Source organism: Rhea americana, unplaced genomic scaffold, assembly GCF_003343005.1.
Source record: "Rhea americana isolate MKP2758 unplaced genomic scaffold, rheAme1 scaffold_151, whole genome shotgun sequence".
NCBI classification, from domain to species: Eukaryota; Metazoa; Chordata; class Aves; order Rheiformes; family Rheidae; genus Rhea; species Rhea americana.
Window position 1 is genome coordinate 2,062,912 of NW_028185606.1, and position 25,963 is coordinate 2,088,874.

At 42.4% G+C, this 25,963-nt stretch overlaps 1 protein-coding gene across 1 annotated transcript in view; it reads left to right on the top strand.

The window, feature by feature from the left end:
- The window catches only part of TSEN15 (tRNA splicing endonuclease subunit 15), a 12,431-nt gene extending 955 nt beyond the window's left edge, over positions 1-11,476 (top strand). Inside the window, exons 2-4 of the mRNA XM_085299681.1 lie at positions 425-506; positions 1,574-1,709; positions 11,022-11,476. Of these exons, the coding sequence (XP_085155807.1) occupies positions 425-506; positions 1,574-1,709; positions 11,022-11,226 (423 nt within the window). The 3' untranslated portion in view covers positions 11,227-11,476. The remainder of the gene's footprint in view (positions 1-424; positions 507-1,573; positions 1,710-11,021) is intronic.
- Positions 11,477-25,963: the final 14,487 nt, after the last annotated feature.

Genomic DNA, 25,963 nt, shown 5'->3' on the forward strand with positions numbered 1-25,963 from the left:
GGTTGCCGGGGAATACCGGCTTTACAGGGGGTGAGGTTGTAAACGCTGAAATTGCAGCGGGGAAAAGGCAAATATCTTAAAACTTTAAATTTGTATTCATTTTTAGTGTACTGAAAATGCGGAGCTATTTATTTTGGCTGTCACCTTTAGGTTGATGCACTGTAGCAAAAATAGGTAGACCTTCTCCCCAAAGCCAGCTCTGTTTCAGAGATAGTTGTGATTGCTTTTCTTCTTCTTCTTCTTCTTTTTTTTCCCCCTCCCCTTATCTTGGCCTACAGAAAGGAAAATGTTGAAAAGGGGACCTTTTAATATTATTAGAAAACAAAATCACCTGTTAGTCTTTTAAAATGGTTTCTTGGCTTGGTCTGTGAATTTTTAATAAAACTTAACCTTTCTTTGACCACTACTATATTTTGGGTTTCAGTTCACAGAGATGATGTCCCTTGATATATCTGACAGTGCTCAAATCTATGCTGCATTCCTAGTTTACCTGGACCTCTTAGAAGGTAATTCAGTGAAGTGAATGAATGGACATCTCAAGAAATGTCTTGTTAATCTTAGGTATCAGAATATTAAAGTTTGTGTACCAGCAAGATCTATTATAGAGTAGATTTTAACATTCTTTCTGAACCTTAACATAATGAGTGGGTGGTATTTTGTCGGTGAAGACTTCCATGTACCTGCTTAGGGTCTTTACCACAACTGGGGCTGGGTTCAGCCAGCAGTCGCAGTTAGAGATGTGAGTGTTCCAGCAAAAGAGGACTAAAGGAAAGAAGAAGGATACAGAAAGGGAAACTTATTAATTCTGTAATTGTGCTGGTAATAGAATCCTCATTTCTAGATTAATGTTTAACTTACTACATTATTAGGAATCCCACTTAGCAAATGGTTGATGTGTGCCAGTCTAATTAGGATGCCCTTCACTTGAAAAGGGAAATATTCCTATAGGAAAGAAGACAATTTTGAAATCTAGTGGCAATAATTATGACAAACTTAGTGTAGTCTTCTGCAGTCTTACAACAGTGAAATACAGAGAGTTATGTGATGCATAAATCTCTGTCTGCAATTCTCCCAAATGGGCTTTATTGAAAAGGAACTGTACATAGGCAGGCAGCCAGCATAATAAAACTACTGCAGTTTCTTTTGGAGGTTGGTTCTCAAGGTCAGGAATGGAGAAATTTTACAGACCAGAAATCACTGTATTTGTTATCATTATTGTTACACCTCCACAAAAAAAGCCTTAAGAGAAGACTCCTGTAGTTGGACAGCAAAAACTTTTAGCCTTATCCCTTCAAACAGAAGGGAAAAATTATGTAGCATTGGTTATCATGCTTTTAGCACCTGCTCCTTCTCAGCTTAGGTCATGATAAATTTCAAACTTGGATTACAGTTTTATGGTACAGATGATTTTAAAACAAGTAAATACTTTTGTCATCTTCTCATGGGGAATGCTCTATGAGCTGAGGGAGGGAAAACAGAACCTGAAATGTTAAACTAAATTCCAAGCTTGGTGTATGAATGGTAAAAACTTGTGTTTTGTGTTCTGGTCCATCTCATCAATGAACCTTTCTAGGGAGAAACTGGCATGAAGTTAAGTACGTTGGATTAGCAGAACTGCAGCTTGTATGTTTACATGCACGTGAAAGAGAAATGGACAGTCAACAAGTTGTGGTGCCAGTACCTGTGCACATATCATTAAGTCATGAGAGGTAAGGATATGATCAGTGTTTGGGTTAACTTCCCAGTAAGATAAAATGAAGAATAGACATATTTAACAGGCTTCTGATAACTTCATTGGGAACTATGGAGGGAATGGGAAGGGAAACAAGAAATCAGAGAGAAACTGTATTTCAGTCTGTGGGCAGAGTTACTCTAGGACTCTAGGACACATATATGTTGCAAACATATATGTGAAATTGATATTTCTTCAATTTTCTGAGCTACATCAGTTTCTCTGCTTCCTCCTGGAAAGTGGTAATCCTTTGATGCAAGTTTCCCACAGCAACTACCTCTTTTTGTTGATAAACACCTCATATTGTTTAAAAGTAGCATGTGCTCTCGGAGATAACAATGGATATCAAAGTACGCATTTGAGAGACGAGATTAGAATACAAGAGCTTCAGAACTTATGATTTCAACATTCTTGTGCTGAATTTTAGTTGTCTGGGAAATCTAGTAATAGTTTCTTCTGTCTGTGGGCTTTAAAGTACCTAAAAGGAAAATAAGAAAAAAAAAGTCCCCTTGGATCTGTCTAAGAATAAACATTTTTTTTTTGTATTGTTGAGTCTCAAGAATAAGTCTGGTGTATTTGGTCTGTTTTGCTTTTTGCTTTTGAAATATAATCCAGCTACTTTCAACCAGAAATTCCTCTTATTTACCCAGAATCTAATGTGTATCTGTTTCTTGAGCTATGATTTTAACTTGCATCTGTTCAAAAATGCCTTGTAGGTACCTAACATCCTGGTGGCACATGCAAGGCCAAATAATTCTCAAGTGGAGAGAAACATAGCTATGGCTTTCTGATCTTATAAATATTTCCAGCTCAGAGAAATTCCATTACAGTATTTTTACAGAATATTTTATATGACTATTGGAGTAGCCTCAAGTATGCAGTATGATTTATTGTCTGATTGCATCTGCCTTGTCTGTTACTGGTATCTGCTGTTCCTTCCTGTGATATCTCTGAAGATTTGAATTATTTCAGCTGCATCATATGGTAGTGCATTTTTTGATTTCTGTGTTCTTACTCTCCCTCAGAACATCTGTAAAGCCAGCCTTGAGAACATCTTGTCAGTTTGCTGTATCATCCTTTTTTTTTTTTTTTTTTTTTTTTTTGGCAGCAGCCTGGCACAGTGGTAGATGGCTAATTAATCACACTTAGCAGATGTGTGTGTGTATGCTCTGGGAATGATATTTTAGACTTACTGTGGCTTTTTTTGCTTTCTCTTTAAGTTTTAGAAATGATGAGTTTGTCTCCTACAAGCAGATTTTCATCTTAATTCTGCCATGTGTTCTCCTGAAAGGATGTTCTCAGAAGCAATTCATTTTTGAGGGAGGAGAAAATACCTTACTAGATACTGACGGATTCAAGTACTGTGTAGTTACTGAAAAAATCTTCCATTTGCAAAAAGTGGTCAATCATTCTTGTAGACTTGGTTTTACAGAGAAATATGGTGCTTTCTCTGCAACCGGAGCAAAGCTGCTGAGAGAGGGCCTGTAGGTCTGAGCATCATTCAGCTGCTCTGCAAGAAGTAGATCACTGTGTATGTGTGAAAGGAACATAGATCCATACATAATTAACAGTGTTGAGATTTGAACTGGGTTTTGGGTGAGGAAAGAAGGCAGCAAGGTACGAGACAGGATTTTTGGGAAGTTATTCCTGTATGCTGAGTTGTTGTACTTGTTTAATGTAGTAAGTTTCCTCCTGGGTTGGAAACTTTGATTCCTGGCATTGGGTTAATGCCAGCAAGTATTTTTTAATTGGTTTTTAATGACAGGGAGATATTGTGCTGCATGTGCTGTGTGTATGTCCTATCTTTTACTGTTTCATTGGGGCTTTTCATTTGGAGCCTCTGACCTTGTTTGTACTGTGGTGATACTGTTTGCTCTGTTTCTGGCACCAGTGTGGATGGAATCCATTACTGGAAGGATGTGTGTTAGAGAAGCAAAGAATGAATGCGTCACATTGATTGAAAGTACAGTTTGTGACCAGGTTTTGCTATAGAGCAAATACATAGTGTATATTGTCACTAAAATGAGCTTAGTACAGGGCTGTAGTGCTAGATGGGTGCTTTAGAGACTTTTATGTTCTGGATACACTATCTTTCTGCCTGACAATTCTGTATTTGTGTTACTGAATGTGTTGTCTTCAGGGCTCAGGAACTGCTGTCTTAAGCGTCAGTAGTAAAATAATACAATGATTGTGACTGGAGTCTTGTGTAACTCTAGGACTCCATTTTAAACTGTGTTATGCTCATGCGTATGTGTGCTTGGAATTTCATTAGCGGGTTGCTGCTGATCCAACCAGGCCTGATCTGTCATCATAGAGGTTAGACAGCATCAAATACTCAGCTCCTTTGTTAGAACAGGGGACAAAAAAGGGGTTATGGACAATAACTGCAGCTCAAAGTTACGTAGTGTAGAGTTCGGACGTTAAAAATGCATCCTACAGAGGGAGTTGGAAGCACAGTACGTTACTGTGTACTGCTCTAATTTGTGTATTGCTGCCTCTTTTTCCTGATAATGATGCATATTTTGTTGTTGTGACTGTTGATAGCAGGAGTCTTGGGGGTATCTGATGTCTTAAATGTCTTAAAGTCAAATTTCTCATTTGACTTCACAAGTTATTGGTGGTCAGGAAGGCTTTTGTACTTAGCCTCTTTGCTGTTTGTTCAAAGCAATGTTTTGTGGTTTTCTATTACCCTCCTCTCTAAGGTAGAGGGAAAAAGTATGAGTATAAATAAATGCAACTCACTTAACATTGAAACTTAAGCCATCAGAAGGGGTCGGGAAGCTGGAAATGTTCTGTCCCCATTGCTGAATCTGGAAATTCTACGCTAACGGCAAAAGCAGCTAGCAATTGGCAGTGTTTGTTGGCCACGCTTCCCTCCTTAACCAATAAGACCACGGTAGGGGCTGCTGGAGTAGTTTTCTTTTCTGAGCCACTTCAGCAAAGACCTGCCAAACTCTGCCTTCCCAGGTGTCTCATGAAGATTTCTCTTTGGCTGTCACTCAGACAGCAGAGGAATGTGCCCTTAGAGATCATAATAAAGTTGCTGTGGAAATTACCAGCAAGATATATAAGCAAATGGTAAATGTGAGTGTCCTTTAAAATAACAGAACCAAAACCTGTAACTGCTCCGTGGTGGTGGTTGTTGCTGTTGTTGTTTTAGCCTGTTCTAAGATTTCGTCTTGTCCAATTTATTTATGACAATTAACTGTTTAAGGCAAAAGCTGTTCAGCCTACAAGCTCAGTGCCCACTTTACAAACAACCAGATGGAAACTGATTGTCCTGCCCTGTCAGTGTAATGCTGCACAGTAATTCAGCATGCCTTTTGCTGAATCCTGAAATTATGGGGTCTGGAGCAAGTGACTGCCAATGCAAATAATAGTCTTACACAGTCTGAAAAGTGATTTCATGCTGCGTGTATGTGCACTTAATGTGAAGGCTGCCGAGTCTTGTGTCAGTAAAGACCTGGAGAACGAAATGCAGCTTCCTTCTGTCTTGGACCACTCTCCCAAACACACATAGCTGGTTGAGGTTCAGAGAACCTCTTTTTGTACTCTGTTGTATTGAACAGTAATTCATAATTGTTTATGAATCTGCAAGAGGAATCCATGGGTCTACTGACTGTGAGGTGTTTGCCTTTCATTACTGCAGACAGTCTCGGTGCGTACTGAGTAGCTAATGACCAGTACATCCCAGAATTGCAGTTTGCTGCATGGAATAAAGTAGTTAAATACAGGTAGTCCTGTTTCAAAGCTGGCAGAAATGATTTGCCTAAACCAAAGTCAGCAAATGACTTTGTAACGTTGACACCTGGATATTCTAAAAAGTGCTAAAAAATTGCCTTTTTTTCCCCCAGGAATTAGGCAGTGTCTGTTCTAAAAAAGTAACATTGTCTAAACAAAATGTCCATGGCTAATAAACCCTCAGATTAATTGATATTTCACCGTTCTGTTTTTTTTGTATGTAAGTGTGGGAGCTGAAGCTTGATGAAGTCAGTGACACCAGTTTATGAGGACTGTAAAGTCCCTTTCAACTTGGGAGGGAAAGTTGGAGGGAAAGTTGGACTGTGCCTTGAAATATTTGAGAAGTAGGGTTGGGGGTGGAGGAAGGGAAATGGACACATACTGCTGCTTGGGATACGTTTTGGTATTTTGTTAAATATTTTTTTTCCAAAATCAAGTTACTATTTTAAATATTTCATTTGAAAGCTAATAAGCATCCTTAGAAACAAGTCTGAGGGTTGGAAGTGATTTATCCTCTTCTAAATCTGTAGTTTGTGAAATAGATCTTCCTCTAATCTGAATTGAATCTAATCTGTTTTCCTCATAGGTAGTACTTAAGTATGACATCCTCTTATCTTGCCTCCCCTTTGCAGTTTTGTTGGTAGCTTTTTCTGCTGTTAGCATTATTTGAATTTAGTCACATAGTAAATCACTCAAGGAAAATGTAATTAATGGTTTCTAAATACAAACTCTTTAGCAGTTGTTTAGAAGTGACTTTCCTTTTCCTGCCCAGTGAGGTATGTGGTGTTATTTGTTGTGTGTGTTTTATTTTGTTGCTGTTAATAACAAAATCTTGAGTTTCTTCTGGCATCTCATGTTGCTGTAGCTCAGAAACATATCCCAAGCAGCAGTATGTGTCCATTTCCCTTCCTCCACCCCCAACCCTACTTCTCAAATATTTCAAGGCACAGTCCAACTTTGGGGCAGGCAGCAATGCCTGGAGCAGTATTGTTTTCTTGATGATGAGCCTAGAGGACATGCTGTGCTGTTTTTTGAAATGCTAGTTAAATTCAAGATACTGTGCTTTATAAGAGCTTTGGTCCTCTCCATAATGGAACCTAGTACAATGGTACACTCCAGTGCATAGGGTAATGGTTTCTGATGTAGTGGTGCAGAAACTGACTTGTATCAGTTCTCCAGCCCTGCCTTGCGTGGAAGGGATGGAGGTTGTTCTAACTGACAAAGCCTGCAATGAATTATTCATCCAGACATAAAGGGCAGATTGAAAACCTTCTGGGTTTTCAGGTAAGGAAGGCAGTAGTTCCGTTTAAGCTAAATAGTTATACAACTTCCATAAAAATACTCCGAGCTTGCAGTGTTTCCTTTTGCTTTTCAGAGGTACTTGTGTGGGATATACCATTGAAATACACCTTTGTTTGTCACGCAGTTTGCTGCTGCTGATAGCTTTCCTTTACGATCGTTCTGTTCTCTTTATTTCTTGAACAGTCAGTGGAACCTCAAGTTACCATCTAAAACTAAAGATCACCAGTCTTACACCATTTTTATTTCCCTCTGCACAGAAAAGGATAGCATCACTTTGTTAGTAGCAAATCATTATATAATGTGCTACAAATTTCTGATGTACATTGAAGGCCTACCTGACACAAAAGACTCTTGTTCGTAAAAATTAAAATTGGGGAAATGTTTTTTTGTTTTTTTTTTTTTTTTTTAAAAAAAAAACTTCTTTGKGGGGCGTGGAGTATGATTTTGCACTTGTTGGAGTTTTGCTTTGTTTTTTAAGCTATTACCTGTTCTTTAATTACTGTTGCAAGTAATTTCCCAGTGGCCTTTTAGTTTGAATGCAGCAGTAAGGGCAGATGCAGAATGACACTCAGTGCTGCTACCTTAGCTGCAGTTGTCTTTGTGTGATGTTAAGTTAAAATTGCCTGCACGACTGACTGGTAGAAGAGAAGCAACTCCTGTTGGATGTAGTTTGCAGGTACTTGGAAAGCCCTTCTAAGGTTCTCTGATACAGAGGGCTTTAGAAATGCCAGTTCTTTAACTTGATATAACAGTATGCAGATTTATAACAGTGAACATGCAAAATCTACCACTTTTAAATGGATTTCTAAGCTATTTTGAAAACTGTACTATAGGATCTAGGACAGAGGAAAATTATTATTTTCAGAATATATTTAGTTTTACTCTATTTGTGGAACTTCATTTTTAATCATGCTTGTGAAAGGCAGACTTTCCAGTAGTACTTGTGGTACCTGCATTCCCTCAGCTTACATATGTTACTTTACTTTCACAGCACCTTTGTTCAAGACATACAACTTCTGTGAAACCTAAAACCTCAGGATTGTCTCTTTTAGCAGTGGCTTTTTTCTATGAGGAGAGAAGAGTGGTTGCAGGATATTTTAGCTCTGCAAACTTCCACTGTGCATGCAGCAGCACACATGCTTGATTGTTCTCTGCCTTCTTGGAGCTCTTTATTTTTTACTGGACAGTCATTGGCATAAATCCCATGAAGGTAGCATGTGTAGGGTGTCTGTCCCCAGTCTTCCTATTGAGGCTGAACCTGTGGATGAACAAGGCTATTCTGGGCTCCAGGTACTAAAGTGATCGAGTGCTTTGTTGTACGGTGTTCTTCTGGATATGACAAGGTGAAATGGTACATTCTTCCAGCCTGGGATTTATTTGAGAATGTGTTCAAGACGTACTAAGATTTTATTCAGAAACTAGACAACAGTATTAACTGTTTCAGACACAGTCGTAACAGTTTCTCGGTTGTACCTTTTTCCCGTGGTGAGTCTTGAAATTCTGCTTAAGACTTGGTGTCTAGTTAGTGGAGTGGAATTGCAACATCATACTTCAATGCTTGTTGAAAAGGAGGAGCCAGGTGGAGCCAGTCCATGCCAAATGCTTGACACCAGGACTTGCATGGCGAGCAGGCTGTTGGAGCATGATCTATAAAGGCTTGTGCACCAAGGACAGAGTGGTTGCAGCCCCTTTGGCATCACTGGGAATGATGTTTGCAGAGTGTGTCCAACAAAGCTGGGATGGTGAAGAGAAAAAGGCTAGTTAAGATGCTGATGAATGGAAGATACTGGGACTATTGGTGGAGTTTGCCAGAGTACTGGATGTATTGAACTCCTCTGTTCCAAATATTTCTAATATTTGACAGTTTCAGAAGTACTAAATACACTGTTACTTAAGCAAATGCTATCTTTTACAACTGCAATCATGTGTACATGCTAGCAGATTCACCAGTCATTGTAGTAATTTGTTAGTGTGAACTTAGTCAATAAATCCTTTTAATTGGTCAGCTAGTTTTCTCGGGGGGAGATGTTACATATGGGCTTTTGTTTTAGACTTCATTTTAATCACTGAGGCTGTTGCGTGAGCTGAGTGAGTGTATATGGCAGTATCTGTGGAGGTAAAGGTTTCTGGCCTTGTTCAGGACGTCAAACAAATGCATTCCTTCAAATTTCAGAAGGCCAAGAATAGTTCTTCCTTTTTCTCATACAGAATGTATTAGATGTGTCAAAAGGATTAAAAAAAAACCCTACACCTTTTGAGAAACATTTCATTTTTCTATTCATGGCAGGTAGCAAGTGTAGTGAAATTGGCATAAAGCTGGATATTCTTCTCTGACTCCTTTGAAAAATCCATTGCTGTAAAGAAACTTTGGGAACATGCTGTATGTGGAGGCTGAGAGAGGAAATGCAGGCATCTGATACAGACTTCCTGAATTCCAAAGCTTATTCTTTTAAAAGATACCCTCCCACTAATCTGCAGATGTGCTGCATTGTGTTATGGCTAGCTGTGGTATGCCTGTATGAGAACTCTTCTTTTGGTGCTCCCTATGTTAAAGAAAGGGCGAAGAGGAGAATCTTGCATTTACAATTTTATTTTTTTAAGGTGATAGCAGCTGATGCTCCGTATGTGGTGGATAATGTTGGGCCCCGAGGATGGAAGTGTTAGTAGATCATCCTGAAGCAAAGACATGTCTTTGTACTCTTTACATAAAACCTTAATGTCTCTGTTACATGAAACAACTGACTGGCTAACTCTGCACTATATTGTTTTCCCTAGCAGTATATATGGGCCAATAGTGAAAGCGAATTAGAAGACACTTCTGAATTTAGCCAAGTTGAATTATGAACAATTCAGAGCACAGATGGATACTTAAGAGAGTCATGGGTTTAACAGCATAGGCTTTCCAGGCTGCTGCTTATTCTTTGCTGCTTTCTATTTGGCTTTTATTATGGGATCAAAGAGGTTTGGAAGGGAAGATGATGTTTGAAGTTTGAAAACTGATGCATTTGGAAAGACCCTAATTTTCAGCTACAAGATCAACTTGAAAAACATGCATTTTCTAGTGCCTGAGAACTCATGGGCACATGAAACGAGGGGAAGATTTTTCCCACTGCAGAGCTGACCTCTCTGCAGGGTGTAACCTGTCCCAGCAATCCCAATCACACCAGAACTTTAAGTGAGGGATAAATCTCTCTGTGGTAGTGCCTGCTCTAAGGAGTGTTACTGCTCCGTCCCTAGGCCGTACACCTATTAGGCTCCTTCAGTACTTGTTCCCCCATCAGAACTGTAGTACAAGGACTCCAGGAAACAATGCTGTCCTCAGCTCTGATCTAAAAAGTAATTGGCGTGTTATTCTTAACTCAAACTGAGTGGGGGAAAATGGCATACCTTTATTTTGAATTTTTAGGAAAAACATAATTTATGCAGAGGGAACTTAATTAGGTAGAATTGTCATGCAGAGACTGAAAGACTTATCTCTACAAACAATAAGTCTTAGTTGTAGTATTGTCTAATTATCATGTGTGCATAAAATAATTTCTTTTTTAATCTAATGAAGACAAGAACGTTAGAAATTACTGTACTGTAATTATGGTAGTGGAAGGGTGGTCGAGGCATATACGTGAGAATACCTGGGGAAGGCTTAGAAGCGTGCACTAGCAATTTCCAGCAGAGATTTATGCACCTGAATATATTTTAAAGTAAAAGCAAGATTGTTTGTTATTTAAGAAATTGTTTGTTGCTCCAGAAATTATTGAGCATCATGTTGAAACTAGTTTATAGGACCTTTGATTTTTACTAGAGCGGATGTTATATTCTTCAGTGAAGACAAACTTGCAGAATAAAATTTGACTTTTTATTGGATAATCTTTCCCTGCTCCGTCTTTTTAAATAGCAGTTCTGTTAAAGCCCAGTTAAAAGGCTCAAGCATGAGCTTCTACTGTTTCTTCATCCTCCCAAGCTTTTTAGGAATTGCCTTTTGCTTTCTAGGGCAAATGTTCTTCTGCTGGGACAATATTAAAGATCAGAAAATAAAACCAACCTGCTTCTACTTTGTAGAGTTTACTTTGTAGATGTTTGTAGATGAAATTAGAGGATTTACCTGACAGTAAGAAAAAGTCAGTTTTCTGTTTTGAATATTGTCAACATCAAAATCTACAAAAAATAATCGACGGTACACTTCTGGTTTTGTGCCATAAGTATATGATTATGGACTGATTTCTATCTTTTTTCTTTCTTTCCCTTCTAGGATAAGAGAAATCATGCAGAAAGCATCTCTCCCACAAGACAAACCCGAAACCCCACAGTCAGTTACTCTGGCCATAGTTGAGTCAGATTCCACAGTAGTCTACTATAAAGTAACTGATGGCTTTGTAATGCCAGATCCTCCTGACGATCCTGAAGATATGGACAATAAACAGTGGAGAAAGAAAAGAAAGAAGCTTTTGAAATGATTAAGACAAATAGACTTTTCTTGAACTGCTGTCCTCAGACTTAAACAAATCCAGGAACTTATGCATGTAAATAAGTAATGTGATAAAGTCTCACTTCTGTATATCAAGCAACTGTTCACAGAGAAGAATGGAGGCTTGTGCAGATGTACAGAAATAAAATGCTATTTAAAATATTACATGGGTCACACCTCTGAGACAGATTGCTCCTGACTAATCTGACTAATAAATGTACTTCTGAGAAGTTTTCAAAGCTAGTCTCTCCTTTATTCAGTTATATAACAGAATAAACTCATCATTACCCATATTATAAATATTTATTAAAGGTAAATCTTAAGGATTTCTGGCAGGAGTATTGATATCAAGTTAAAGGCTTTGTAGCTTACAGAGTCCCTTTGTTTTAACAGTGTAGAAAGGCTCATGCTATCTCCAAGTTTCTTTTGCTGGGTACTTATCATCTTGCCCCCAGTTTTTTGAGAAGATTTTTTTTTCCACAGAAACACCCAATTGTACACTTTTTTTTTCTGCAGAGAGAAAACTGACTACTGCAATACCAGAGGCTACTAGCTACTAGAACAAATCCTAAACTAATAAGAGGGTTTTGGAGTCCTTGCATCTGCATGAAGAAGTACCAGCCTCTGCTAGTAGGTTCAAGTGGAGGTAGGTTGTGACTGGGTCATTACTTTAGGATTTGATTGATCCAGGATGGTGTCACTGACGTAGCTGAACACACACCATGTTAGAGGTCAGGATCTGAAAAATCAACCAGGCTTGAGCACAGTGTTGGAGGCTGGTATAAGAGCTGAGAGTTCCATGTGTTTGCATCACAGTATAATGAAGTTGTCTGCGTGATGCCCTCCCCTCTTTTTAGGCTCCTGTGTGTAAAATTGCTTCACTGTGCTTTCAGTGCTTCCCTGTCATAGTAGTGCTTAAAGTCCTCTGAAGAGGAGAGTAATTGGGTGTGTTTTCCTGCATCAGTGAAGTACGTCACCTTTGAGGCTTTGAGTAGTCACTAGCCTTTATCTGCTCCGCACAGCAAGCGGGTTCCTACACTAACTGTAATTTCTTAAAAAAAAAAAAAAAAAAAAAAAAAGCTTCTGCTAGTTAAATTGGCTGTCTTGTGCTTTGGTCAGGGATAAATTAAGGGGAAAAAAACTTAAATTGATCTTCAGTTTCTTCTACAGGAATTTTCCATGTCTTTCATATAACAATCATCTTCAGATTGAACTTAGAACTTCTTGCCAATCAAATGCCATCCCAGAAGCAGCTTCTTGAGTAAAAAAATGCCCATTTGACATTTGTGTGGCCAAGGACCACACACTCAAACTTTGAAACACAAGAACTCTTTTTTTTTTTTGCATGAGAGAAACCCGAAAATTGAGCTGGAAATGAAAGGCTATTCAGAGCTTTAGTATCCCTGTGACTGAAATGGCTGGAAATACCCGGTGTTTTTATGGTTGTGGAGTTTGATCTAGTTTAGACAAATATGCCAGGAGGCAGTGTGGTGTAGCTGGGGAAGCACAGGGCAGGAAGGTGATCTGGGCTCTAGCTCCATCTTCCGGAAGGACACCCAGTGTGGCCTTCAGCATTGTGTTTAGGCGTGGATCCCGTGAAGCCTGTCTTGGAGCCTGCAACAGCTCCTCCAGCTTGTTCCGACTGCAGCCCCCTTGGGGTGTTCCTGCCCTTGAGCACCCATCGACCCCTTTCCGTTTTGCCAGCAAAACTGGAGGAGGGGAGAAGGTTGCGCTGTGACCCTGAGCACTGCACGGCACCCTCGGGCAAAGGTGACACAGGAACCTCTTAGAGCAGCTTTGCCACCAGCACCGTCATCTGGGGGCACCTTGTTGACTCGGAGAACTTGTTAAGCCACAGAGGACAGGCTGGTGTACGTGTCCAGGTGCTTGCTATGCTCATCGGAGGCCTCTGCACCTCACCCTGCTAGTCTGGGTAAGCTGCTTCTGAGACCTAAAGCTCTGTAGCAACTCTTTGGGTTACAAAATTAGCCCTTTGCAATACCAGTATTTTCTTCATCTCTTTGTTGGTAGTGTGTCTCCCTGGCATACATCGCGACAGCACTTTTTCTTAGGGTAAGCTCATTGCTTTTGGACTATGGTTCCACTGAAACGAGCTCAGAAAGGTTTGCTTCTGGCATTTCACCTTCCCCACTCACTGCCTTCTGGCATTTCCATACAACAAAGGGAGACTGTAGCTCTGTGGGCTTCAGTCACGGAAAAATGCAAAGAAAAAATTGGAAGAATATCTTTCTCAGTCTTTCTCCCCTCACGGAGGAAAAATATAATTTTATTTTGGTTCAAAGCCAGATTGCCTTAAAAAGGTAACAGTGTACTGACTCTTGACATGCTGTATTTGACCTTAATGTCTATATTTCATGTACTCTACTGCTCAGTCCATAAAGTAAATCTTACGCTTTGCTAGGCTACATACCACCAGCTAAATTGTCCTTGCATAAGCAGTCAAATACTTCAACCTCAGTGTGAGTGTGTGCTGGAAAAGAGCTGGTTTTGTGTGAAGAAGGCTGTAACAAATAAAACGCAGTGCAGAATTTATTCTTAAGCTACATGTGCTTAACCCCAAGTAAGTTCTTCTGCATTTCCTTCATTTTCAGGGAAATGTATGTATTTTGTAGTTTGCTGCAGGACTGATGCTAGCTTGGCTTTTCTCCTTCATTTTATTATTTCTAGGTACAGAAAAAGTGGCATAATTCAAGCCTTCTTTTCTAGATACATAATACTACTTACCTAGTTTTACTTGGTTTTAGAAGCTGAGTTGAGGAAACTGTATATTTTTGTCCCCAACAAGAAGTGGCCACAGGCTTTGATTTCTGCTCTGTATCCCACTAAGCAAGTATAGGCCTTTTTCCAGTCTCTTCAGATTCTAAGAAAAAAAAATCTGTAATTCTAAACAAACAAACAAAAACTAGAAGAGTAAATATCACTGCACTGTTTGTCCCATATGTATTGCAATGCAAGCACCTGGACTTATATGAGTTTAGAGCCAGATGTGCTGTTCCTTTACATTCCCCTGAAGTGTAGTATTATTTCTCTGTGTCAAGTCAGTTTTAGGCACTGAATAAAGATGGGAAAAGACTTCCCTTGGAAGTGTACCAGCTTAGAGCAGTAGCACATTTAATTTCCCAAATCAATAGTATCTTGGTGCTGTGCTTTAGTATCAAGGACTTGCTCTGCTTTAAATGTTTCTGAAACATCTGCAGCAGCACAAGAAACGTGACCTGTGACACGTCGTCTTTACTGCTTCTCAAATTCATCTTGCTTCAGTCCGGATTATTTCAGAGGCTACATCTTGCCATCTTTAAAGTTTTAGTTGCTAAGCACAGCTTGATTTGTGTTACTAATGACCCATGACCAACAGAAGATGTGTTTTAAAATCTTAGAACAAGTGTATCCTTTCTCTGGTAAATGATTGTTTCAGTTCTTTTCTCTCTTCAGAGGGATATTTGCGCTGAAGCTTCCTCACCAAGTAAGGAATGATAGCAAAGCAAAGTGATTTTTTTTCTGTACGGATTTGACAGTGTGACTAGATGCCCAGTTACATAAGTAAACGTCTGCTTTGGTTTATGCAAACTAGGTTTCCTTGAGGCATTACTGGCACCATCACCCAAACTTTCCTGTATTCAGCCTGACTGCATGCAACGCACGCAGAATATTTTATATGAAAAAACACCAGCCAAAAAGGAGGAAGCCTCTTCAGATGCGTAAAGAGAGGCTGTGGTCGCAAGAAGCAGATAAGAAATATGCATTGCAGCAGACAGTAAGCTGCCAGGAGTGAGCAACTACCACAAGCTTCCCCTTTAACGTGCTGAGTAAGCAAAACCACGTGCATGTTTGGGTAGTGGGCCTCTCCCGTTGAAATCACCTACGCGTACGTGACTGTGCATGTGCTGCGCGTGATCCGGCAGCGCAGCGCAGCTGGGTGAGCAGTGGATGCCAGGAAGTCATCCTGCGATCTGCCCTGCTTGTAAGGGCACGTCTGCGCGGCAGCAGCGCGGTCCCCGGCAGCGCCGCCTGAACAAGCGGAGCCCTGGCAGCAGACACTCGCTGGGCCAAAGGCAGCTGTAGGTAGGCTGGCAAGCAGTGACCAGATGAAGGTATGTTGTTTCCAAAATGCATCCTAAGCAGGATGCTGTCCCCTGCAAAGAGGCCCTCAGCATCCCTACAAAACCGTTCTATTTTTCAGAAATCACTGGAGGAAAGGCACAGCCTCCTTGTGACCTCTTCTCAGGCTGGGCTGAGGTTTTCCACAGTATTTTTAGCTTGGACAACACGGAAATATCAATAATATTAGTAAAGCCAAGCTATCTCAATCCATTGCTTTCCCTTCTGTGTCAGCAGTCCAGCAAAGAAGCTTTTTGTTTAATTTAAAACATTTTTTTTCTAAAAACCAGTCCATTTATTAATCATCTATGAGTATTCTAGGTCTGTAGGAATTAGCTATTTAATGGTTTGTCCCAGTAGTTTTGAGGAATTTAAATTCAATCAACTAGCCTGTAAGTCCTCTTTTATATACGTGGGCTTACTGTTAATCTTCTGTACCCTCCAGGGATGTTTCAGTCCCCCATTATAACCCAATAGTTTAAAACTTCCATAAGTCATTAGCCAAGGAAAATAAACTAAGATAAATTTAGGCCTCACTAACTTAAAGTTTTCGAACTGAATAGCCTTTCCTTATTGCTATCTCATCTTAATCATCCCATCATGATAAAGCTTACTTTGGAAGGCTGAAGCAAGAACATCAAACTCTTTGGCACTTTCAATCCCTTCTGTTAATAGACACCTATTTTCCTTTATCTTCCTCCTATTTACTTTTTAAGTAATGTTGTTACTACCTTTCATATCTCTATCTTTCACACCTCAGCCTGCCCTGATTTTGCAGGACTCTGAGGAGGTTGGTGTATCCCTGGATGCATATCCTGCCTCAGCACTCCCAGCTACAGCGGTTACCCAGGAGGTGAAGGAAGACAGACCAAGGTTGCCAAGCATCTCTGAGTATTTCAAACAGCAGCAGATTGCTGTTCTGGCAAATACCCCTTATATAGAAAGGAAGATAATTGTGAGCAACTAGGTTTTCCTCCTAACACTTCAAAAACAGCTACAACTGCATCTCACATTTCAGAATTTCTCCAGGATTTGAACTCTTTTTCATTTGCTTTCCCTGTTTCTCAGATGCTTCCACTTTGGCAGTGCCATGAGCCTGAGGAACCCCAGTCTCGGCCCCTACCTTCAGCTAACCTGAATAACAGCCTATTTGCTTGGGTGAATTAATGAGCGCTCCAACTCCTGATTAGCTACATACTGCATGTTGTGTTCTCTGCATCTAACAGACATGATTTATTGCCCTAATGGTTTATTGTCTCATTAATCATTCTTTGGCATTCCCACCTAGCTATAATTTTCTCCACATACTTCTTGTCTGGCTGTAAAGCTCAGTTTACTAAACCTGCATAGCTCTGCTCATCTCTTCCATGGCCTTTTTTCCCTTTCTCACTGCCCTAGTCCTATTGATAGCAAGTCTTTAGCCATCATTCTCTGTCCTTCTGGCCCATGCCTCATGAGTAACACTCCTTAAACCAGGCCATCCCTTAATTACCTTCAAATTTATCTCTTCATGCCATCTGCCCCATCTGAGCTCTCCTTCCTTTCCAACCTTCCTGCTACCACCTTGTCTTCCACTGGGGTGCCCGCAGCTTGGCCAAAGAGCTGTAAGATGTTTCCCTCTCCTAATCTGGTTATCAACTGGACATCTCAATTCCACCAGACCAAGGCCATTTACCACTGCATATCTCAATCCAGTTTGAAGCCAGGACTCAAGAATGGAATGCCAATATCCAACCTGCCAAGGATCCTTATTTCTTGGAGGGTGTTGCTTTCATGGTGCAGGGTGGCTGTAGCTTGTTCCTCTATCCAAAACACCCAAGTCACCACCCGCAAGCAGATTTTCAGACCAGCTGTCGTTGTGTTGAGTAATTCTGCGGGACAGAGCTCTCTGAAGCCAGCTGGCTGTGCTTGCACCAGAGGGCGCTTACACACTGCTGAGCAGGGTTTTTCCTCTTTGGGAAAACCCAGTGCTTTGCAAAACTTCACTTGCACTCTGCTGCTTTGCTCTTGCAAACAAAAGGAGGAAAAAAAATCTGTAAACAGCGTCCCAGGTGTTTGCATTCTTCCTTTCTCAAATGCTGAAATGACACTACAAAAAAGATAGCCTTATTGAGACTAAAGAAATGGTGTCCAGCATTTCTGGGTTGAAAACCAGACTTTGGCTCACAGGCAAAGCTCACCTGCTGGCAGCTTTAGTTTGGTTTTGGGTCTCCCAGAACAACTAGCCAAAGGGCAGCAGAGGCCAGGGCTGCCCTCATCTGCCTGTGTGTGAATTGGGGGACACCATGCTGCAGCTGGAGCACCACATCCTTGGCAGGGATGGGGTTTATATCCCTTCTCCAGCATGGTAGTGACTCACAAGGTGAAATTCTGCACCCTGAGCTGTACGGGAGGCCAAAATAACTCAGTTATTAATTTAGAGGTCCACAAGTGACTCTTACTTTTTAATACACAATAGACACATTGAAAGCCATGGAAACTAAATGTATCAGAACATGTTTGTCTCCCAGTGCCACCGATTTCTGAAGGAAGTGGATGCCAAACACTTTGAGGACCTGCAGCTGTTCCGTGTTCTCCCCATCCTTCCTTGTTAACATGCTCTTAGCCTGACCAGCAGAGCCACCCTCAAAAGGACAGTCAGCTCAGGAGACTTTTACCTTGGTGTCACCTTCCCCATGAAAGGTGAGCATCTCTTCTGCAAACAGCTGGTGTGGTGCGGCCTTTTCATGGCATCACCAGTCATGTGCTGGCTGAGATTTTCCATCACAACTGACTTTTAAATAATGGAATCAAAGACTACTTGATCTAAGTTTTTCCCAGAGTTTCAGCTAAGCCTCCCTTGTTATTAATAGCATTATCTGACTTAATTAGGCTGAACAGTACAGTGTTCAGGACGCTGACTGCCCATTTTTCCATCTATTAGAAAAGGCAAGAACAAGTCTTTGTAGTATTTAACTCCCTCTCTGCAGTCAGGGTCTGTGTTCTCCTCAGATGATTTTTCCATCACAGTGCCTTAGCAAGGAGGGCAGGGTGTGAAGCAAGGGCAGCCTTGCCAAGCTTGACAGCAAAATACCACAAAAGCGTCTTTTACCCAGCCAGCACGCTTCGCCCTTTCTGTCTGCACATATTAGATACTCTGGTATCCTCAAACTAAACAGCCAGCATAATATATATATATATTTTTTTTCCTCCAAACCTGCCCCAGACCTCACTCTTTCCCATTTAATTCCCTTTCCCAACAAACGTGCTACCACTGTACTTTAAAACAGCTGGGGAGATATTCAGGACCAAATTCTGCCTTTCGTTTAAGCACTGCGTTGTGCACACTACCCATTAAAAGGGTTTCTCGAGAACAACATGTTATAAAATTATATCAGCTGTGATGGGAAATTGACCCTGGCATAAGGTAGTCCATTGCTGCCTGTCTCCTGTGCAGAACCTTGCTATCTGTGTGAATAGTTCTGGATTCGTATCTGCATTTTTTGAAAGCTATTACTTAGACTGAATATCCAGAGGGAAAATCCAGCTTGCAACTAGGCATAGAAGATCATAGTTAAAAAAGAAAGATCATACTTAAAAAAAAGAAAGCGCTTACATCCTATATACGTTTGCTATGCTGTTGGCCAACAAACATTTTTGTTGCTCTCGTGTTCCTCTTTAGAGGAGAAACCTCTCGTATGATCCAATCTTCTTGCCAAATTCTTCAGATGGAGCTGAAAGGAAAATGGACAAAAGTCGGTGGTGTTTGCAGTAAGGTCCAATGCCAATTACGTTTATGACTGCAAAATAGCCTGATTATATCTGTGCTGACAGAGCATATTCTAAGCTCAGTAATCAGTCATCAAACCAAGATGAGCAAAGTTTCACATGTCCCCAGTCTTATCCCTTTTCTCTGCCATGACTCTATCTGCAGCACCGGACTCAGGTCAAAGAACCCAGCCTATTCTCTTGACTCAAATCAAAGCAGCTGGGAAAGGCTGGAAATATTAGTTATACTTTAGAAATACGGGGCATTGCAGAAAATAATAGAGCAAAAGCGAAAATGGTCATTCTCCTGAGAAAGATTAATTTACCCACAAAGCAAAATCAAATATTGAATTAGAATAGATATTAACACATGAACTATTCATAAAGGCACTGAAAAGAAATATTACATCAAAGATGAGGAACTCTAGCATTCAAAACACATTATTTTCCTGCTAATATTTGTTTCCATGCTAAATTTCATGCTTATATTCTTAGGTATTTTACTACTGGGATTTTTTAACTAGGTTTCTACTAGTTAAGCATTTATAATCATTAGTGTCCTAAAAAGCAAAGAATGCATGGGCTGAGCTGACATGCTGTCCAATCTATTGCTAAAACTAAACCATCAAACAGAGGGATCATAATTTACACTGGCAAAGTGGATTTGTAGATAAAAATGTAAGATAGATGAGAAACTGTTTAAGAGAAATCGTGAGTTGCGCGTATCAGGGAAGAATCAGGACGGAAGGAGGTTTCTCATGGATTTGTTTGAGAGTTGATCTTGGGTCTAGTATTATTCACTGTTTTTACTGATGAACTTAGACTAACCCAAGCATGAAGCTAATTAAGCCTGCTGGTACCATGAAGTGGAAAGGCAGCAAGAAAAACACAAAGAGGAGCAAAATACCATGTGAGAAGGAGCAAATGACACTGAGAGTCAGCGGACACCAAACTTAGGGAGAACTATTTCCAGCAGAGGTATGAAATCTAGTAGCTGCCAGCACTAATGCCATAAGGCACTTCAGTCTCTACGATGCTATACACAGTGCTGGGCACCCAGGTCCTATCGGTGGCACTCGGTGAAGGTGAACTCCTCCTAGAACGGGTGCGTGAAGGAGCTGCTACGGTGGTTGGAGATCGCAAAGCGGGTCCTTGGGCAGGAGGCTGAACAGGTAGAATATGCAGGGCATGTTTTCTACCAAAGGTTTCTTTATCATCTGAACGAAACCAGTTCTCATGAGGAACTCCCAGAATCCTTCTTCACGAGTGATATTTGCTTCCATGCTAAATTTCATGTTCGTTTTCTTAGGTGTTTTATTACTGAGATTTTTAAACCTCCTACAGTTTTTCTGCGGGAGAAGGTCTCTCTCTTCCCCCTGCTCTGGCAGTCCTCCCCAAACCTGCTGAACTGTATTGATTAGGCAGGTCGTGCTTTGGGGGGTTGGGGGCAGCAGGAGATAGAAAAGAGGCTGAAGGAGGCTGAGTACCCATCCTCACCATCAAGCCCGTAACATTTCATCTGACCAGGTCCGTTTCTGCTGCGATGGCCCTTTCAGATGGAGAAACCTAACCCTGCAAACAGAATCACCCGTGGAGCGTGGCGTCTCCCAAACGCGTCTACTGACCGGAGAGTCAAGCCCCTGTCCCTGGGCCCACGAAGGAGCCTGTCCGGAGCACAGGCTGCGGATCACGCCGTGCCAGGGGCTGTCCCGCCGGCCAACGCTCAGCTTGCCGCTCCTGACGCTGGAGAAGGCAACGATTACTCGGAGGCTTCCACACACAGCCCTTTTTCATGGCAGCGGCAGCGAGAGAAAACAGTTGCCACAGAGCAGCTATTTCATACAGTGCTGATGTTATGTTGGGATTACGGGTTTGTTTTCACAGGAAGAGAAGTGACTGGAATACATGAATAATCAGGCAAGCATTTTATCCTCTTGGCTTGTACGTCTCCGTCGGAGCTGTACACGGCCGGCAAGGGAGAGCTGAGACAGGAGGCCAGGAAAGTGTGCAAGGCCAGGAATTTGGTTTGAAGACCACCAGCAGAAATGCGGGCCAGGATCAGAGCTAGCTGGAAACATGCCCCTTTTTAAAGTGTATTTATTAAAACCAGTTATTAAAATGAGTTGTGAAAGCAATGCATCTGGTTAAAAGAGTTTAAGCTGAGCGAAGGGAATTTACATACAAGCAGCATAAAAAACCCCAAAACGTCTGGGTGGTAATTTCCCCAAGCCAGACAAATTCCTGTCTAGCTTGTTCCCCAGCAGCTTCCTCAACTGCTTGAGCCTCGCAGAAAGGCCTGCATAAAAAAGGAAGATAATAATTAGCCTAGCATTTTTCTCGCCTTTGTTGTCAGTCTGCAGGGACCAGTCTTTCAAACACTTATTATTTGGTTAAATAATTGTGTTCTAGGGGATTGTCAGAAGGGAGAACTGGGACAAAAAGAGAGTATTTGCATTTTGCTATGCAGCGCTGGAGGAGGGGCTCTCACATCCCTTGCTCTCTGCAGGGAGCTGAATTTTGTCGGCACGGGCCAAAGAAAGATTTCTCTCCCGTTCCACAAGATCCCAGTTTTTAGGAATACAAGAGGAGACAGAAAAGCCCTGACACTAACGTAGGGCAGCTTGGTCATGCCAGGAAAAGCTCTGGAGAGAAAAGATGAACCTTGAGCAAATCAAACAGAAAACCAGAGTAGAGCCAAGGATGTGCTTTTCACTTGTCTTCATCCAATTCTTGGTGAATATTCGTTTAAGAACAGGAATGGGGGAAAACCACAGTGACTCCATAGGTTTGTGTGTCTCCATCCAGGAAAAAGCAAGGACCAAAGACAGCTGCAGGCTGCGAATGCATGGGAAAGCATTACTGGCGGTTGTAAGGTCTGCAGCTCTTCCGTAGGAGCCATCCCTCCCAGCGCGATCCCGAGCTGTAAGTCAGACTTCCTCTGAATCCTTTCCACGTGAGGGCATTAAACTCTCTCCACGAGCAGTCGCACTGTCGTGAAGAGCCTGGCTCCATAGTCTCAATACCTTCACAGGGGCCAGCAGCCACGGGTCCCTGGGCCTCCCCTGCGTCAGACCGAGCCAGCCCCGCGTCCCGGCCAAGTGCTCTGGCGTGGCTGCCGGGGAGACGCAGTCTCGACCAGGGAGATCCCCTGGGAAGAAGTTCACCTTGGTGGTGACCACCTCCTCTCCCAGTCCTCCCTCTTGAGACCCTGCTGTGCCCCACCTGAGCTTTGAAGTATTACAATAGAACGGCACCACAGTGAAAATGCCCGTTTTTCTAAGCATAAAATACCTGGGGTTATCTCCAGAGCAGTGCAGATGGTGCTGGAATGTATCATATGCAGTCCAGAGCACGTCAGTGACTATGATATTCTGGATTGCTGAGAAAGCTGGCTTTCCTGTTCTCATCGACGTGGTGCGGTGGTTTGGCCTGCTAACCTCTAGCATTGCAAATTGTAAGCAAAAATCAATTTACTGTTTGTAGATGGCTGGCCTCCCCTCAAATTAGCAGCCTCTGTGTGAGGGAATAGCAATACAATTAAAATAGGATTGATATAAACTTCAGCAAGACAAATCAGAGTCCTAAAGGATGAAGGATTTGTGGTTTCTTATTTCTTTTTAACAATCCAATTAGAAAAAGGAACATCTGTTGCACACCTGAAAGGCAGCTGACTGAAAAGGAAGTTTGGGAGAAAGCATCGGTAAAACTCTGTTTGTCTGCTGCACTTGGTGGAGCGGCAAGGCAGCTGGGACCAGGACTGGGCCCCAAACCCATCTCAGCCTTCCCAAGTGCAGAGGTGGAAGCACATACCTCTAGAGACTTAAAATGAGTCTCAGCAATATGAGGTTATGCTTTTCTTTTTCTGAAACAAACAAAGGAGCCTCAAGTGCTAAAAAGAATTTATTTCTTTAGTGCTATTCCAAAAGCACATGAGACCAGTTGTTCTCCTTTTTATTTTGCTTTTAATAACCAAGCCTTCTTGGAGAACAGACAGCTTTGCCATGCGAAGCCCCCCGAGCTAATTCCGCACAGCGCAAAAACATGCCTGGCAGTCCTTGTTTCATGGGCTCCCTGTCTCCACTCTGATGGGAACCACTGCATCGGATCGGTCACTTTTTCTGCTAGCTGCTCTCCTGCTGAAAGGGCTTCAAATCCACTTGGAGATCATCCCTGGGCTTGCTCCAGTGTGCAGGTAAGCAAAAAATGGAGATCACAACGCAGAAAAAAAAAAAAAAGACTTTGCAAATCTGCAAATTATTTTGGGAAGAGGAAGAACACCTGAGGTTTAGAAAGCAAACTTCAGCACCCACGCTAATAATAAGAAGTGATGATTCAGAGCCGACTCATTTGGGAAGGGACCTGGCAGAGAGGGCATAAACCAAACGAAAGCGCGGGTGTTTGGTATGTGGAGAGAGACTGAGGCATTCTGATTAGGGCAGAAGTTGTCTAAAAATAAACAAACAAAACCCCAAAGCTCTGAAGATTTCAGCACCATCTGGAAACTCTGGGAGAAGAGAAAACAGCTTGCTGCTGTAGGAGGCATTAAAGAACAGAGTTTATGTATATAAATAAATATGTGTATCAAAGCAATACACATCACCATTAGAGATGAGTGCAGAGCTTAGAAGTCAAGTCCAGTCAGAGATATCTGAACGCCCGATGGCTTTACAGTTTGTTAGGCTCGAGGCTGAGGTCAGTCCGTGGCGTCACAAGCACACTGCGAAATTTAGGGTTTGCCCCACGTCTCCTTTCTGTTGCCCTCATCTTGGCAGCCTTCAGATCCCGATTTCGAGTTGCACCATGCTTTTATTTGGCTTCTACCCCAGCTTATTGCAGAAGCAACTCCCCGCACACCTTGGAGTGTCCCCCGTGCCTTCGTGTGGTTATTTTGTTGGGCTAGCAAAAGCGTTGATCTAAGGAAAAGTGAAAGAAAGTGGCATTTACTGGGATATTATAAGGCTTTGGGTGATTTAACGTGGACAGGGGTTTCTTTGGCCTGGAGGCAATAAAAGACCTGAGCAAAACTGCAAAAAATCAGCCAAGATCTGAGAACTGTACACTCAATGGAAAAATAACAGCCCTGGAGAGGTCTGGAAAAAATCCCACAATATTTGACTATGCTGGTAGAAAAACAACCCTATGGAGAAAAAAAAATCCAATCAGAGATGTTTTTGCAGCTCAGTTTCTGCATGAGCCCATCGCAGGGGCAGGTGGGTGGCGGGTGCGGAGGGACGTGCTCCGTGGCCAGAGCTGGGCTTCCCTTTCGGGGGCTCTCGGGGGAGACTGGCATAAGCAGAAGAGCCACATTGTACCTCGCAGTCGTGGGAGCACACGTTCGTGTTGAACAAGCCACTTTACCAGTTTAGCCCCCTAAAACGAGGTTCATTTCAAGGTGCAGAAACTTTTGGCTGAGCTGTTGTTTCCACAGCAGGTTGGACCAGTGAGGTACAATTTAATTGCTAGGCATGAACAATTAAATTGAATTAAATTAAAAAGTTAAGCTCTCATTATCTGAAACTGAGCACCAAAAATTAATAGACACTTACACCTAATCTCTGTTCCTCCGATCTCTAGCTGCAAACAGGAGCCATATCACCACCGTCTAATTTCATCATCTAATTACATAGGATTACAACGCTTGCAGCTCACTAATGCCTGGGACTCATTTTGATATTCCGGCGCAGCACCCCAAAGACAGGAGTTCTGGATTCAGAGTCAGGTCTGGATGCTCTTCGATGAATAATACATCATGCAATACTCCGATGAGAAGGATCAGAAGGACGATCGAGTGACTCTCCGTTTACTGAATGGTTAATATTTTACTACAAAAGGTCCTGAAGGAAAAAGCCCCAGTGACGACCAGCGTTTCCGCTCACATCTTATAAGGCGCTAGGGATGAAAGCATTATTTTAAAGGACAGCTAGGACACTTCCCGGGTTCTGTTTTGTACCGGGCCAGGGTTTCTCCTTGGAGCAGCTCTGTTCCTCCTGCAGCTCACGCTTGCCGCCAGCATCCCCGTGCAGGGCTGTGCCACCGCTCGGTGCTGGCCGAGCGCGGCGCTCCGCACGTCCCCCGACCCGGCGCGTGAAAACGCCCGGAGCGGGCCGGCCAAACCAACGCGCAGGGCAGCAGCTGAAGAAAATGCCTGTTTCACGTGCTCGGAGCCGAACGTGAAGTTGCCATGGACACAATCTTCTGCTGCCAATCGCGCTTTTGTTCGGCAAACCGAATACGGAGCCCGGGTTAACTTCCCTGTCAAGCCGGGACAGGAAGGCAGGAGGCCCAGCCTTGGGCACCTCTGGGGTAGGAGGACAGCTGGGCAGGGGGGGACTGGCCTGGTTTCGGGCAGCGCCGGGCTCAGGACTGAGCCTTCAGCCCGCCGCAATCCATCTGTGCCGCAGGGAAAGCTCAGAGCGGCCACTGCGGCTCACGCCAGGACGGCCACGGCCTGGTTCTTGGATCTCTCTTTTTCGTCTTCTTCTTCTTCTTTTTTTTCCCCTGTTGTGTATTTGAAAAAGTTTGGAGGGGCTGGAGCTTTGCAATTCTAACTCATCTGGCTTTCCAGCAACAAGTTAAATAAGCAATGCATTAGCAAAGCACTGTTTTTTGCCCAATTTCAGAGGAAACAAGGAGAAATGGTAACATGTAGTCTATCTCCACCCACCTTCCCTCACACCTCTTGGTCGACCTGAATGAAACTGGGCCGAGCGCTCTCACAGACATCCAAAGAGAAACTCTCCTGATGCTCTCCTCATGGCAACAACACACGTTTTGTCTTTCCAAAGCCCCAGGAGATCTGCAGAGAGAAGTCTGGGTGTCCCAAACACCCCACTGCTTCCCCTGGGGCAGTCTCCCCAACG